Below are 13,599 nucleotides of genomic sequence, written 5' to 3' on the forward strand. Positions count from 1 at the left end.
CCTTGTGGTCTGCGGGCTGGTCCGGGTTGGCACCGTAGAGCTGGTGCTGAAGGTCGTCCCCGTTGGGGGGCCTGTGGAATGGGTGCTGGTGGAAACCACAGACGGCGGGCCTGAGTGAGACGTGTGCGGGGTGTGCGACCTGCTGGATGTAAGTGATTTTTGTGTGGTTTTTTCGGGGTGTAGTGTGGTATGTGTTTTGAAAGGAATTGTGTGCTTAGTGCTGTGGTGTTTGGTAGTTTCAGGGGTTGATGGGGCCTCCGTGTGCCTTGTCTCCCTGCTGGCTGGTGTGTCCGGGGTCTTGTCATGTGTCGATGACACTGTGGGAAACAGTGTGTGTCAGTCAGGCGCTCCTGCTCATTGTCTTACCTGTGTGCCGACCTGGCCCGTCCCCCAGTTCTGCCTCGTTTTCTTCCTGCCCGCCTGTGGCCTCTCTGAGTACCTGGTGGGGACGTCCCAGGCATCCCCTGAGTGTCTCTATTTTCCCCTCCTCATGTCTCCCCTTAGTTTTTGGTACTCCTTTGAATCTTCATTTCTGGAGCGTGGTTGCGTCGTACGCTTGCCTTATGTGGCACTCCCCTCTTGCCCCGGTCTTAGGTGGCTGTGGTCGTTGGGGTGTGCGTGCCGCCCTGAGCCTGCCGCTGATGTCTGTGGAATGTTCTGTTTCTGTGTCGCTTTCATAGTGTCTCGGACGTTTGTCACCCAATCCTCAGATATTGGGCTGCACCGACGTGTACTCTACGTGCACTGGCCCCTTTGCTGTGTGTCTCCCCTGGTGTGAGGGCATGGGGCCCTGGAGGCTGTCACATTGGCCATGGAGAAACTGAGTGGCCGTAGTTAGGGTCGTGTGCTTGGGCCTGGGTGGCTGTTTGTAACCGTCTCCTCGTGGCCCCACCCGGCCTCTTCTGTCCCAGACCACCCCGTGCAGCTTGGGTCCTGTCTGGGCATCTGTGCCCCCTGGTGTTTTTGGTGCCTGACGTGTCGGGGCGTGCTTACTTGGGGGCCTTGTAGAGATCTCTGATGTTTCTTGGGTCAGCACTACTGCTGTGGTGTGCTCTGTGGCGCGAGCTGTGGACCGCGTGGCTGAGCTGAACGTGAATCCTGTGGGCTTCGTGGTCGCCCGTGTCACCGTGGGTCTTGTGGCTGTTGACTTGGTAGTGACCGTCGGGGCTGGTGCTGAGGTGGGCCGTGTGGTGATGGCCGTGGTGGTTCGAGGAGATTCTGTAGGGGGCAGAGCCCAGAACACCCCTCCAGCCCTGTGTGCACTTTCTCCACTGATTCTCAGGTTCCTGCCCTGCCGCAGTCCTCGGGAGGGCTCTGTCCTATCCCCCAACCCTCGCTCCCACCGTGTCCTACCACACCTGGCCCTGGATTGCGTGGCTTCAGTGACATTTTCGTTGACTATGTGCTTGCTGGGCCACTGCCTGTCCATCCACCCACCCTTGCTAATAGGTCACATGGCTTCTCAGCCACCAGGACAGGTTTCTGCTGTGTGGGGTGGGCTGGGCTGCATGCAGGGCTCGGGCCCGCTCCAGGGGATCCTGTCTGTGGCATGTCATATGTGTTTTCTGTCAGTAGGCTACGGTTGCAGAGGGAATGGTCATTTTCTATGACAAGGTTATCCTAAAATAAGTCTCTTGTGGAAACCAATGGCTGCCCCCAAGTAGAGGGATTCTGTGCTAAAAATGGGCTCCGTTGAATGTTCTCCCAGTGCTGAGGCATGGGGCCTCTCCCCTAGCCTGCACCCTGAGTGCCCCGTCAGCCTTGCTGTTCTCAGTGGCTGCCCAGGCTGTGGTGGGCCGGCCAGCGTGCCTGCTTACATGTGCCTTCCCCTGTGATCTCCTGGCCAGTCTCCGCTGGTCACCCCCCAGAGCAGCCCCAAGGACAGTCCTGGTGAGCTGTCTGCCTCCGCCCTGGGCACCCGACCCGACAGACACACCCCTGCTGAGCTGGGGTGGAGCTGGGGAGAGCCCCCTTCACCTTGGCACCTAGAGCGAGTGCAATCACCTGTGGTGGGCCTTGGCGTGGCAGGCGGCGGCTCTGCAAGAAGAGGAGCCGTGAGGTGTGCCTGTCCCTGCCTCGTGCGGCTGCAGGCCCACGCCGGGGAAGCGGCAGAGGTGCCCGGGTGCCTGCCCCTCGCCTGCCTCCACCCGCACCTTTCTCCCCCACCCCATCCCGTCGTAAGGCAGCTGTCTGGGCGGCCTGGTGCTCAGTTCCCAGTGGGCTCCCGCTCCACGCTCACACCCCCCAAGCAGGCGGGCACGGTTGGGTCTGGGGAGAGGAAGGGAGGCCTTTCCTGTTTGGGAGCCCCAGCGGCGAGGCTGGAAGGAGGGTGGGGGGGGGCCGGTGGGGGGTGGGCGGGGCTTACCGCAGGGAGTGCAGGTCCCTGTGCTGTGGTCGAAGTACTCATGCCGGGAGCAGTTGTAGCAGCCTGGGGAGGGGTTGTGGAGGTCATCTGGAGGGTCCCGCCCCTCTTGTCCACAGCCAGTCCTGGCCTCTCCCCGGAAGCCTGGATTCAGGGGTCCTCTCTGTTCCCTCCCCTCGACACTCCATCCTCCTCTTGGTCCGTCCTATGCTCAGACCTCTTTCTCGGTCTGTACCTTCAATGTTGGTGCCCGGGAGGCTCTGCGGGTGCTGGGGGCAGAGGCACGGCTGGTAGTGCCACGTGCAGCTGGTCTCCGGGCTGTGCTGGTACACGCTGCCCTCTGGCTTGTGGCTGTTGTAGAAGTCACAGTAGACGGCTGGGGGAAGGGGCATCTGTCAGGCATTTGGTGCCTTGTTCAGGGGGCCCGAACGGGGGGCCGGGGTGGGGGGGGTATGCCCGCACTCGGGCCGCCCAGGGAGAGCGCTGCATCCAGGCAGCCTTGCGGACAGGGGCAGGGCACTCACGGCAGAAGTCGGGGGTCCTCCAGTCCACGCACACGCCCTTGTCCAGGCAGGCCTTGGCGTAGGCGGCCACCGCGTCACACAGGCACTCACAGTCCCCGCTGGTGTCGCAGCCACACGTGTCTCGCACGCAGGCCTCATAGTAGGGCAGGCGGTACACCTGCGGGAAGGGGGTCCTCAGAGCCTGCCCAGTGCGCCCACCTGGGCCAGGGGGGTCCAGAGAGCGTGCTCGGGGGGGTGGGCCCTGGGCCAGGGACTAGGAGCACACTTGAGGGGGGGGGCCCAGGGCCAGGGTCCAAGGAGCACACTTGGGGGGCCCCCTCAGAAGCCAGGGACTGAGGAGCGTGCTCGAGGCGGGGTCCTGGGCCAGGGGCGGGGAGCGTGTTCAGTGTGAGGGGGAGCCCCGGACCAGGGACTGAGGACCACGCCGGGGCGGAGGGCGGACCACCTGGCTGTGGCAGGCGGCGAAGGTCTGGCTGTTGATGATGTTGCAGGCGCGCTCTGCCCACGAATGGCGGAAGGCATTGAGGCTGCAGGGGTCCAGCGTGAGGCTGGCGTCTCCGCACAGGGGGCTTTCTTTCCACGAGTTGACAAATTCCAGCTCGTTGGATGCCACGTACTTGCTGCGTGTCTCAAAGTCGTCTTTCATGTTCCCATTGTAGTTGCCACACAAGCCGCATAGCGCATCCTGTGGGGGACCTGGCATCAGGGTGGGCACTACCCCCAGCCCTGCAGGCCGGCCTGGGCCTCGAGGCAGCGCCTGTACCTGGGCAGCACGTGTGATCTTGATGTAGACGCTCATGTGCTTGTTCCAGACGAAGGTCAGGTTGTACCTACTGCCGACCGTGACATCCAGCACCAGGTTCAGGGAGCCCGTTTTTACCCGGAAGTGAACATGGGGGTCCTCCCCACTGACAGTGTAGTTCCTGTCCGCCAGCACTATGCTCAAGCCCTGTGGGGTGGGACTGTCATGAGTCTGCCTGTCCCCAGTGCTCAGTGGTCACTAAATGTCGCTGGGCTCTGCATCCCCTGCCCGGGCTCCCTGAGGCTGGACAAGCATCAGGTCAGTGCCTGCCAGAGGCCAATTCTGTGCTGGGGGCCTGCCCTCTGGACCTGGGCAGAACATTCCGGAATGTGGTAGAAACTGTACCAGGGGCTGAGGATCAGGCTTAAGCACCCCCCCCCCATCCCTTAGCATAACTGTCTCGTTCCAGGAGATACTGCTGTCTGCCATGCAAGACAGCACGGGTCTGGGGGCACCCGGTGGCCGAGACCTGGGGCTCTGGTGGCTGAAGTGTGAGGAGGCCCCGCCCGGCCCGCTCACCCCCAGGAAGATCTTGATGGCCCGGGAGCAGGTGGTGCCTGACTTCCCACACACGACGTTCTCTGTCAGGACTTTGAAGGAGGGCCGGGAGTTGTTGGCCCCGCAGCCGTCCTGTGAGGAGGGGGTGCTGATGAGGAGCCTGCCCGGGGGCCCCTGTGGCCCCCACTGCCCGAGGCCCAGGGCGGGGCCTTACTGTGGTCAGGATGTACTCGCAGGTGCCATCGAACATGAAGCGCTGCCCGTCAAAGGTGACCACGTGGCCCTCCCCGTACAGGGTGCAGGTGGACGAGCACCGGGCGCTCTGCCGGCATGCCCACCTCCCCCTCGAGCAGGTGCTGGGGAGAGAAGCTGGTGCTGTGGCGTCCCGGGGGCACCCCAGCCGTTGGTGCATTCCCGCTGGCCCCTGACCTTGGAGGGGTTGGTGGGAGTTCTAGGGATGACCCAAGGGACACCTCCAGGCCACCGGGGGCTCCAGGGTAAGGCTGTGACTTACCACGTCTTACAGTCAGTATGGAGTTCGGCACCCTGGGGGTAGGAGACACCCGCAAACTCACACGGACATTCCTCAGGGGGTACACACTGCCCCCTGGCATTCTCGTAGAGCCCTTCGGCACAGACACAGCCAGGCTGGCACTTGGTGGGCACCTGTAGGGGGAGAGTCAGCGGCCCCTGGGAGGACGGCCTGGCCTGCTGCCGCCAGAGGCCCTGGGCCCTTCTGAGACCCCCACGCTTCCTCCCAGTCTGTCCCCTGCGGCCACGCCTGCTCCAGGCCTTTCTCTCAGCAAGGCTGGTGCTTCCGTGTCACTGTTGAGCTGTCCCACCCCCTCCCCAGGTGGTGGGCGGCCTGGCTACCCTCTCAGCCCCCTTTGGGCACCAGCCACCCTTAGCACAGCCTGACCGGGACAGAGGGACAGCGTGGCCCTGCCTTCCCTGGGGATTTTGTAAAAATCCTCTCATGGTCCAGGGAGAGGCCCTGGGCGGTGTCCACCACAGACTGGCCAGTGGGGTCTGGCCTCAGGGGACCGCTCTTGCCTCTCTGCCCCAAGCCTTACACAGGGGATGCCGCTGGCCAGCATCTGACACGTGGGGGCACAAGCCGCCCCAAACGTGCTCTCTGAAGACTGGTTGCAGGACCGGAAGGTCTTGGGGGCTGAGCAGGTGGCTGCAGAAAAGTTGGGGGGAGAGCTGGGGTGAGGCAGGCTCAGAGGGGCCACTGCATGTGGCAGTCCAGCCCCACCGGCCTCTGTGAAGCTACATACCCAGGAGCACCTGTGGCCGCCCCGGGCAGCTCAGCCTCCCGTTGATGCAGTAGCTGCAAGAGGGGGGCTGTGTGAGCATGCAGGCCCTTGGCGCGGGAGAGGGCCAGCCCCCCTGGGGGACCCTCTTGCTCACCAGATGACGCCATCGACCATGGTGGACTGGTCGGCCTGGATGAACCTGGAGCCGGCCAGGAGGCAGGGGCACTGGGCCTTGCGCACGCACTGGGCCTTGTGGTTGAGGTAGGTGCCCTCGGGGCAGTTGCAGCCATCCACAGGCACGGCACTCGGGTGGCACTCGGCGTCGCGGTCGGATAGTGAGAGGCACGTGCGGTCGCAGGCCTGGCTGTCATAGCCAAAGGTCTGGTTGCCGGTGCAGGTGGTGGCTGTGGGGGTACTGGGGTCAGGCCCTCAGGGAAGGCTGGGTGGCATTGGGCGGGACCGCGTTGACCCCCCGCATGACCCCGGGCCCTTCCCACCCCCGGCTGCGCCCGCCGGCACGCACTGCAGTTGTCCACGCTGTCCCTCCAGCCCCGCAGCAGGACGCCCCGTGTGGCACACGTGCGGGCATAGTCGCTCAGGGCGGCACAGACGTGGAGAAGGGTCTCCTCATAGTTGCAGGCCTGGTACACGCACCTCTGCGGGTGGACAGGGCATGCTAGTCGGGGGTTCAGTCCCGCCGCCCCTCCAGGTCCCCCGCTGGCCTGCAGGCCTTGCCCACCTTGTAGAAGGGCCTGGGGTTCACCGTGGCGTGGCACTTCTCGAACACTGTGCCCTCTCTCACCAGCACTGAGCAGCGGGTCTCTGCACACACCTCTGGGGGGACAGAGGTGGCATGGGTCTCGCACTTACCCGGCCTGGGCCTCGCACCCACCCTGGGCCTCCTGGGGCCTGGCACTTACTGTTGAGCTGGCTCATGGAGCACGGGTCAGTCTCACGCTCAAGCGAGGCTGGGCAGTTCCCTGTCCGCCAGGAATCCACAAAGAGTGAGGCAGTGCCCTCAACAATGCCCGTGCTGGCCATGAAGTCGTCTGTCGTGTCTCCATTGAAGGTGCCACAGAGCCCTGCACCAGCCAGGCTGTGAGGGGGCCACCCTGCGCTCCTGCGCTGTCCCCAGCTCCAAAGCCCGTTTCCTCCCATCACCATGCCCTGGGCATGAGGCTGTCACTGGCTGCCATGGGGCGGGGGGTGCAGCCTGGAGAGGAGGGCCACCTGGGAGTGCTGGGCGTGCAAGGGTCTATTGGGCCTTTGCTCTGCTCTGGCCAAGCTGGGCAGGCCAGGGCGGGGCTCACCTCTGGTCTGGCCTCTGAACTGGGGCCCAACGGTGACGTACACTTGGAACACGGGCTCTTGCTGGATCACGAGCTCCAGCCCGAAGGTGGTGGCCATCTGGAGGTGGGTGGATGTCTGCCTGAAGACTGTGATGTTGCCTGGAGGGGGGACAGGGGGCTCAGGAAGCAGCCCACTCTGGGACTCTCACCCAGTGGGGCCCGGGGCAGGGGCTGAGGACATACGAGTCTTGTATGGTAGCCACTTGGTGTTTCCGTTGTTGGTGAGGACCTCGTCCTGGGAAATCACGATTTTGTCCTGGAGGGAGGGTGGCCTGAGTCATGGGGCTGCCGGGAGTAGGGGGAGGCCTCCCCTCCTGCAGGCCAGGCTGAATGAAGCAGGAGCTGCGACAGCGCAGGGATGCGAATGCTTGGGAACCTGGGGAGAGCGCAGTGGCTGCATGGCAGCGTGGGCTTACCTGGCTGGACTTGTAGATGACAGCAGCTAGGGCGGTCTCCGAGTGAGAGTGTCCAGACTTGTCATACAAGGCCATGAGGGAGCCCCCGTCCGGGAGCTGCGGGCTCTAGGAGGGGCTGTGGGTCAGCACAGATGGCCTGGGGGTGCTCGGCGTGATCCCCCTCCACTGTGGCGACCCCTTGTGCTCCCCACCCCCGCCCCGACCTGGTCGTGGCGTGTCCTACCTGGAGGAGAACGTAAGTGCAGGTGCCGTGGAAGCGATAGGGCCTGGCATCGAACGTGGTGACAAAGGAGCCGCCTTCCAGGGAGCAGTGTCGGGGGCAGGGCTGCTCTGTGCACTTCCACTGGCCCATGCTACACTGGCTGCAGACCAGGAGGGGGTGACCCAGTTGGCACCCTCAGATGCTCCAGGCTGGCTGAGATTGCTCCATAATCCCTGTACCCCCCCATCTCCGTCTTGCCCATGCGCCCTGGCACACTGCCTGGCACTTACCAGGTCCGGCAGGCAGATGTCAGGACCTCCCCGGGGGCGTAGACCACCCCATTGAGCACACAGGGGCACTGGGTGACCGGCACACAGGTGTGGTTTTTGGAGATGTCATCAAGAACCGTATCTGTGGGAGAGAGGTTTTCTAGGCCTGTGGCTCGGTGCCCTCCTGCCCCCTGCTGGGCAGCGCTTCTTGGCTCCTGTCCCCCTGTTCCCTGGCCTCATCCCCTACTTGCACTTGCAGCCGCAGACACAGCCCCCCCCCCCCACACACACCCCCATGTGCCCAGAGCCAGGTGCTGCTCCTGGTGGGATCAAATCCTGTGTCTTCTAGCAACCTCTTGGGCCCCCAGTGACCCTCCCCTCCCCCGCCAGGGCTTGTTGGGTTGGGGCAGGGAGGGAGGGCGGTGGAGCAAGGCCTCCCCTTCTCGGGGGCAAGTCAGTCCGGGACACGTTGGGCCTGGCTCTTATGTGTTGGGAGTGGGGCGGGACAAGTTTCCAGGGTCCCGGCGCGGGTGGGCACTCTCACCTTCCGGACAAAAGCAGCCGAAGGTGCAGAAGCTGGAGCAGGTGTGCTGCGGGTTGGAGCAGGTCCTGACGCAGGCCTGGCCGCACTCCTGGTACACCTGGTTGGCCGGGCACTGGCCCACGGCTGCAGGCACGGGTAACCTCCGTGAGAGGGGCAGGGGCGCCCGGCACCCACTCCGCCTCCCAGGCCCGCACTGAGCCTGGCCCCCCTCCAGCCAGTCTCTTTCCGTCTCCCGGCCACGGTGGGGACTTGGGGCCCTTCCCCAGGACTCACAGCAGAGGCCGGGGCGCCGCCAGTTGCTGACGGCCTGGCCAGCCATGCTGCACTGGCGCGAGTACTCAGACAGCGTCGCACAGCCACAGTCCTGCCGGCCTGGCGGGACACACGCGGCCATGTCCACCTGGCAGCTCAGCACGAATGTCTCTTTGGGCACGGTGCACTCGGGGGCCACCAGGGTCAGCAGCTGGCTGCAAGTCTGGGCCTAGGCAGAGGGCCATTCAGGGTCATGGGGTCAAGGCCAATCCCACACCAGCCTTAGAAGGCTCGGGGTGTTGTTGGCCTCCGAGATCCCCTCAGACTCCATGGGCCAGCCCCCACCGTGGCTGAGGGCTGCCGCGGCCCTTGGGGTCCCCACCACCTCACGTACATGCTCTGCCCGTGGGGCCCAGGGGCTGGGGCCGGGTGCGTAGGTGCAGATCTCGTTGGGGTCATCCAGCGTCTGGAGGGCGGCGTACATGTGGGGTTCCAGGAGTTTGCCTAGGGGTAGGGGTGGAGCAGGGTCAGCACCGTGGGGCCAGGCCTCAGGGGGGCTGGGCCCAGACCCCCACCTACCTTCTTCAGTCAGAAACTCGTTCGTCCGCTCACCATTGAAGTCTCCACAGAGACCGCACAGCCTGCCCCTGTGCCGCTTCTCTACGAGCACCTGCGGGCGGGCGGGCACTGCTGTCAGGGGGCCCCGGGACCCTCGCCGAGCAGGTGGGCACAGGCCCCCAGACAGTGCGCCACCCTGGGACGGCCGTCCCCCGGCCCTCCACCCCTGCCGGCCTCCTCACCATGAGGTGGGTGCCCGGGCCCCACATGACCACCAGCTCCAGCTCCAGCTGCCTGGCCACCAGCTGCACGCTCTGGCCGAAGGGTGTGATCTGGAGCCCGTTACTGGTGTAGGGCAGGCTGACGACCCTGTGGGGCGAGAGTGGTCAGGGCCAGCCCCCTCGCCCGCCCGGCCTCCCACCCCAGCCACGCGGCCTACCCCACGTCCGTGATGGAGATTACTCCCTTCTGCGCGGTGACCACCGAGGCCCCCAGCTCCACGATGACCCGGGAGATGTTCCCTCCGGGCTCCCGCCGCAGCTGGACGCTGAAGGCAGGCGAGACGTCCTTGCCGGTGGCAGAGAAGATGTAGTTGCAGGTCCCCGGGAAGTCATACACATGGCCGTCGAAGGTGGAGAAGTGTCCGGCCCCCCATGTGGAGCACCAGCCCTTGTCTGGAGCTGTGGGGGTAGCGGGCTGATGGGGCAGGTATGGGGAGCCTTGACCCCGCGAGCTGGGCCCTCGGCTAAGTCCCAGGCTGGCCTGGTGTGGGTGGGAAAGAGCCCCTGCCCGGCTCCCAGTGCCAAGCCAGCTCTGGGCTGGGTCTGCCTCCCAAGCCTTGCGGGGACGGAGGCCTCCTCAGCCCTGGGGTCTGTAGGGCACAGAGCTGCAGCCCAGCTCCCACGCAGCCCCCCGCCCCCTCCCCCCTGCAGCATGGGCTTGCTCCCCTCCAGGTGAGGGGCGGGCTAAGGCTTTCCATAGCTGGGTTCTTCTCACGGAAACCCCAGACCACGGCTACCCTGTGGTAGGGCTGTGGCCTAGGTGCTCCGGGCAGCTCTGTAGGACCAGGTGGGAGGCTGCCTGTGGCCCTCACCTGTCTTTGGGGAGTCCTGCAGCCTCTGGAGGCTTGGGTGCACAAAGGAGGTGTCATCTAGGCCTGTGTGGACAGAGGCTGCGGTCAGCACCACCCCGGGCGTGCGGCTTGTCGCCAGGAGCCTTGTGGCGGGAGCTCCGAGCCTGCTGGCCCTGGCTCTGCGCCTCACGCCCTCTGACCAGCCCGGCCCGGTCACGCGTCTCACTCGTGCACGGGGTCCCTGCACGGGCGGGGCCCGAGGGTGGGAGGTGGCAGTCGGGCGTGCTGGGAGGAACGCGAGGCGTGCGCTCTGCCTGCTGGGCTCCCAGCACTCCTGCTGCAGGCGCCCCCGGGTGGAACAGAGCCCCCCACGCGGGACGGGCAGGCAGCCTGGCTCGCATGCCCACTGCAGGCGGGAGGCCGGGAGGAGGCCTGGGGCGGGGGCGGCCCCCTGGCAGCTCAGGGCTGGGCCTCGGAGGCGAGCCGGCCTGGAGTCAGTGGGCAGCTGTCTGGGCTGCCCTTCTGGCTGCACCCCACCCACCATGTCCCCAGGGGCTACTCGCTCTGCCAGCCTCCAAAAGTGGCTGTGTTCCTACTTCTTCCTCCCTGTTAACCTTAGTCTTGGGGTCATGGTGACCGTGACCAGAGGGATGCCCAAGTGAAATTAGTCACGTGACCGCAGGGGCAGGAATCGCTCACCCCACTGGCGGCTCCAGGGACAGCTGGAGTGGGGGGGGAGGCCTCACCTGTGGGCCGTGGCCGCCTCAGCTCTCCTCCCCCTGCCCCTGCCATCCTCCCAGTGCCTCTGCCCCTCACACCCACTTGAGCCCTCGGGTCGTGGCTCCTACCTGCTTCTGCAGCCCACGTAGCTGTCGGGGTGCCTGAGCCTGCCCACTCCCCCGTGCCCATCTGCCCCTGGCGCTGCCATGTTCCTGAGCCTCTGGGCAATGCCAGGGGGTGGGGACAGCTGCCTGGTGGCTGCAGGGTCCCCAGATGGGGCAGGTGACATCCAGGCTGTGTTGCTCCAGTTCCGGTGGGCCAGTGACACTTGGTCCTGGGCCTCCTCCCTCCGTGGTGTCCCCCATGCAGGTCCCCATCTCTGCCCTTCCTCAGTTCACGACTGCCCCCAGGAAACATCCGTTGTATTCTCTGCCCCCACCCCCCACAGTGGGTCACTTGCTGGTCCCCACTTGCAGTGGCTACTCCACCAGCTCCTTCTTGTCACCCGGTGCCAGCCTCCCTGAGGCCCGTCTGGTCTCCGGTCCTCTGGCTCTGTCTCTGTGGGACCCTTCACCACTGGTGGCGGAGGCTCCTATGAAGCACTCAGGAGGCAGGCCAAGGGGCCATCTGAACTTTCCGCTTGGACAGGCACTGCCCCCTGCCCCGGGCCCGCAGGGCCTGCCGGACGGGCGGGTCTGCCACCCCCAGCCTTGCCCCGCTCCTGGGCAGGCCACAGGGCCGGCAGAGCACCACTGTTCCTTCTACAAGCTTGGGGCCCTGCCCGCCCCTGACTGTTCTGTCTCCACCCCGGCCTAGCTCAGGAGCCCTCTTCCTGCCCCCACCCCAAGTCCCGGCACCCCAGGGCTCCTGCGTCTGACCTGCGCTTCTTGCGTCTGGTCCAGGAGGGCAGAGCCCGCCTCCTCCCTCAGCACCTTCATGGAGTTGGTGCTCAAAGAGCGTCTGCAGAAACGTGGACGGACGTGGCCTGCCACACTCACAGCTGCACCCTCACGGCTCACCAGAGCAGCAGCCACTCGCCACACCTGCAGGCTGCACCCCTGCACCCCACCCCGGCCGGCTCCCAGCTGCCTCCCTTCTTGCCCAGGTTCTGGGTCCAGGTCTCAGAGGGGACGGGCCCAGGCAAGTGGCCTTGCCCGGGCAGGAGTCCTGAGTGCTCAGGGCCATGCGGGTGAGGGACAGGCTTCATGGGAGGGAGGGGCGAGGCAGGCCTGGGGGGGCCACTGGGCTCAGGGATTCACAGCCCACCCCCAGTACCTACACCCTGGCTGCCGGCCGAGGGCCCACCAAGGAGGGGGCAGCAGACCAAGGGCTAAGGAGAGAGAAGACACCAGTCATGCTGGGCTCTGGGGCAGGAGAGAAGACGCAGAGGACTGGGTGTCTGCGGTCTCCAGGCCGCTGTGGGACCCCTTGGGGTTGGCGCCTTCCCAGGCTCGGGGACAGGAGTGAGAGCTGCCCTCAGCCTGTGGCATCGGAGTGTCTGGGGTGGTTAGCGGAAGCGACCGGGGGGTTGGGGCTGAAGGAGGAGGAAAGGCCCCCAGCTCCGTGGCCTGACCGGAAAGATTGGGTGGGATTGGGGCGTGGCGGCCCTTTCTGAGCCTCTGCAGCAGTGCTGGTGGTCCTGGGCCCTGACACATGTCCCCTCTGACCCCTCCTTTAATCCTCAAGGCAGCCACATGAAGAGGGAGATGTCTCCTTCACTTTATAGATGGGGACTCGGGTCCGGAGCCCACTTTGTGGCTCGTCTGTTCATAGGGTCCATGGAGCTGGAGTCTCCACCTGGGTCCTCTGACTCCAGCTCCCACGAGGCCCCTACCCTGCTCCCTACACCCTACCACCCTCACAGGCCCTGGGGCCCAGTGTGGACAGCGGAGCCCCAGGTGGCACCGTCCTGTCCAGCACACCCACATCCCACTGTGCACACTGTTGCTGAAGAGACGGCGTGTGCTTCCTTGGCCCCTATGCCCAGGGCAGGGGTGAGGGGCAACCTGCTCTCTGGGGGAGGCCGGGGCCTCGGCCATTGTGGGAGCAGGGAGCGGCCTCCCCTCCATCAATGTCCTTGTGGCCAGCCTGACGCCGGCGCAGCGGGCATCCATCCGCCCTGCGGTGTGGCCTGGGGGCCCTCACTCACCAGCGCCCAGCAGGGCCGGCCCGCAGGACAGGAGCAGCAGCAGCCCAGGCCCCAGCATGACGCGTGAAGAGAGGTCCCCGCTGGAGCCGGCCCCTCCCTGGGCAGGCTCGCCGCACCTGTGCGCCTGAGTGGCCGCTCCTGGACACCTTATATGGCAGTACAGGCCCCGCCTCTGCCTCACCCACTGGGCACAGGGGTGGCTGGACAGGATCTTGGGTGTTGTTATCAGAACTTGGCCTACAGAAAGCTCTTTGGTGGGCGGTAGTCCCATTGTCGTCAGCCTCCAGGCGGGGGCCCCCCAGGGCTTGCAGACACGTCCCGTGTGCGCTCCGGGCGGGGGCCAGCACGGGCCCTCCAGGGCTTGCAGACACGTCCCGTGTGCGCTCCGGGCGGGGGCCAGCACGGGCCCCCCAGAGCATGGAGGCACGTCCCGTGTGCGCTCCAGGCTGAGGTGGCAGGGGCACATAAGCCACACCTTGGGGGCTGAGAGGGCGCTCATCCCAGGCATGTGGGGAGACCCTGGGCACCCCCTCGTCCCTGGTAAGGGGGCCCAAAGTGCTCGGACCGTCCCTGGGGTGGACTCCACCCTGATCCAGACCCTAGCACTCCCAGCGGTGCCAGCA

At 65.8% G+C, this 13,599-nt stretch overlaps 1 protein-coding gene across 1 annotated transcript in view; it reads right to left on the minus strand.

The window, feature by feature from the left end:
* MUC6 (mucin 6, oligomeric mucus/gel-forming) overlaps positions 1 to 13,247 on the minus strand; it is a 15,722-nt gene extending 2,475 nt beyond the window's left edge. The window contains exons 1-29 of the mRNA XM_029957179.1: positions 12,977 to 13,247; positions 10,129 to 10,191; positions 9,475 to 9,715; positions 9,278 to 9,404; positions 9,057 to 9,147; positions 8,872 to 8,981; positions 8,499 to 8,706; positions 8,226 to 8,348; positions 7,703 to 7,823; positions 7,434 to 7,572; positions 7,211 to 7,315; positions 6,978 to 7,050; positions 6,756 to 6,893; positions 6,366 to 6,527; positions 6,185 to 6,279; positions 5,969 to 6,101; positions 5,600 to 5,849; positions 5,467 to 5,519; positions 5,260 to 5,369; positions 4,701 to 4,852; positions 4,401 to 4,542; positions 4,208 to 4,318; positions 3,650 to 3,835; positions 3,332 to 3,571; positions 2,887 to 3,043; positions 2,598 to 2,738; positions 2,366 to 2,428; positions 1,986 to 2,037; positions 994 to 1,218 (exon numbers count right to left, since the gene is read on the minus strand). Of these exons, the coding sequence (XP_029813039.1) occupies positions 994 to 1,218; positions 1,986 to 2,037; positions 2,366 to 2,428; positions 2,598 to 2,738; positions 2,887 to 3,043; positions 3,332 to 3,571; positions 3,650 to 3,835; positions 4,208 to 4,318; positions 4,401 to 4,542; positions 4,701 to 4,852; positions 5,260 to 5,369; positions 5,467 to 5,519; positions 5,600 to 5,849; positions 5,969 to 6,101; positions 6,185 to 6,279; positions 6,366 to 6,527; positions 6,756 to 6,893; positions 6,978 to 7,050; positions 7,211 to 7,315; positions 7,434 to 7,572; positions 7,703 to 7,823; positions 8,226 to 8,348; positions 8,499 to 8,706; positions 8,872 to 8,981; positions 9,057 to 9,147; positions 9,278 to 9,404; positions 9,475 to 9,715; positions 10,129 to 10,191; positions 12,977 to 13,247 (4,082 nt within the window). The remainder of the gene's footprint in view (positions 1 to 993; positions 1,219 to 1,985; positions 2,038 to 2,365; positions 2,429 to 2,597; positions 2,739 to 2,886; positions 3,044 to 3,331; positions 3,572 to 3,649; positions 3,836 to 4,207; positions 4,319 to 4,400; positions 4,543 to 4,700; positions 4,853 to 5,259; positions 5,370 to 5,466; positions 5,520 to 5,599; positions 5,850 to 5,968; positions 6,102 to 6,184; positions 6,280 to 6,365; positions 6,528 to 6,755; positions 6,894 to 6,977; positions 7,051 to 7,210; positions 7,316 to 7,433; positions 7,573 to 7,702; positions 7,824 to 8,225; positions 8,349 to 8,498; positions 8,707 to 8,871; positions 8,982 to 9,056; positions 9,148 to 9,277; positions 9,405 to 9,474; positions 9,716 to 10,128; positions 10,192 to 12,976) is intronic.
* Between the last annotated feature and the right edge of the window lie 352 nt (positions 13,248 to 13,599).

This window comes from Suricata suricatta, chromosome 11 (genome assembly GCF_006229205.1).
Source record: "Suricata suricatta isolate VVHF042 chromosome 11, meerkat_22Aug2017_6uvM2_HiC, whole genome shotgun sequence".
NCBI lineage: Eukaryota > Metazoa > Chordata > Mammalia > Carnivora > Herpestidae > Suricata > Suricata suricatta.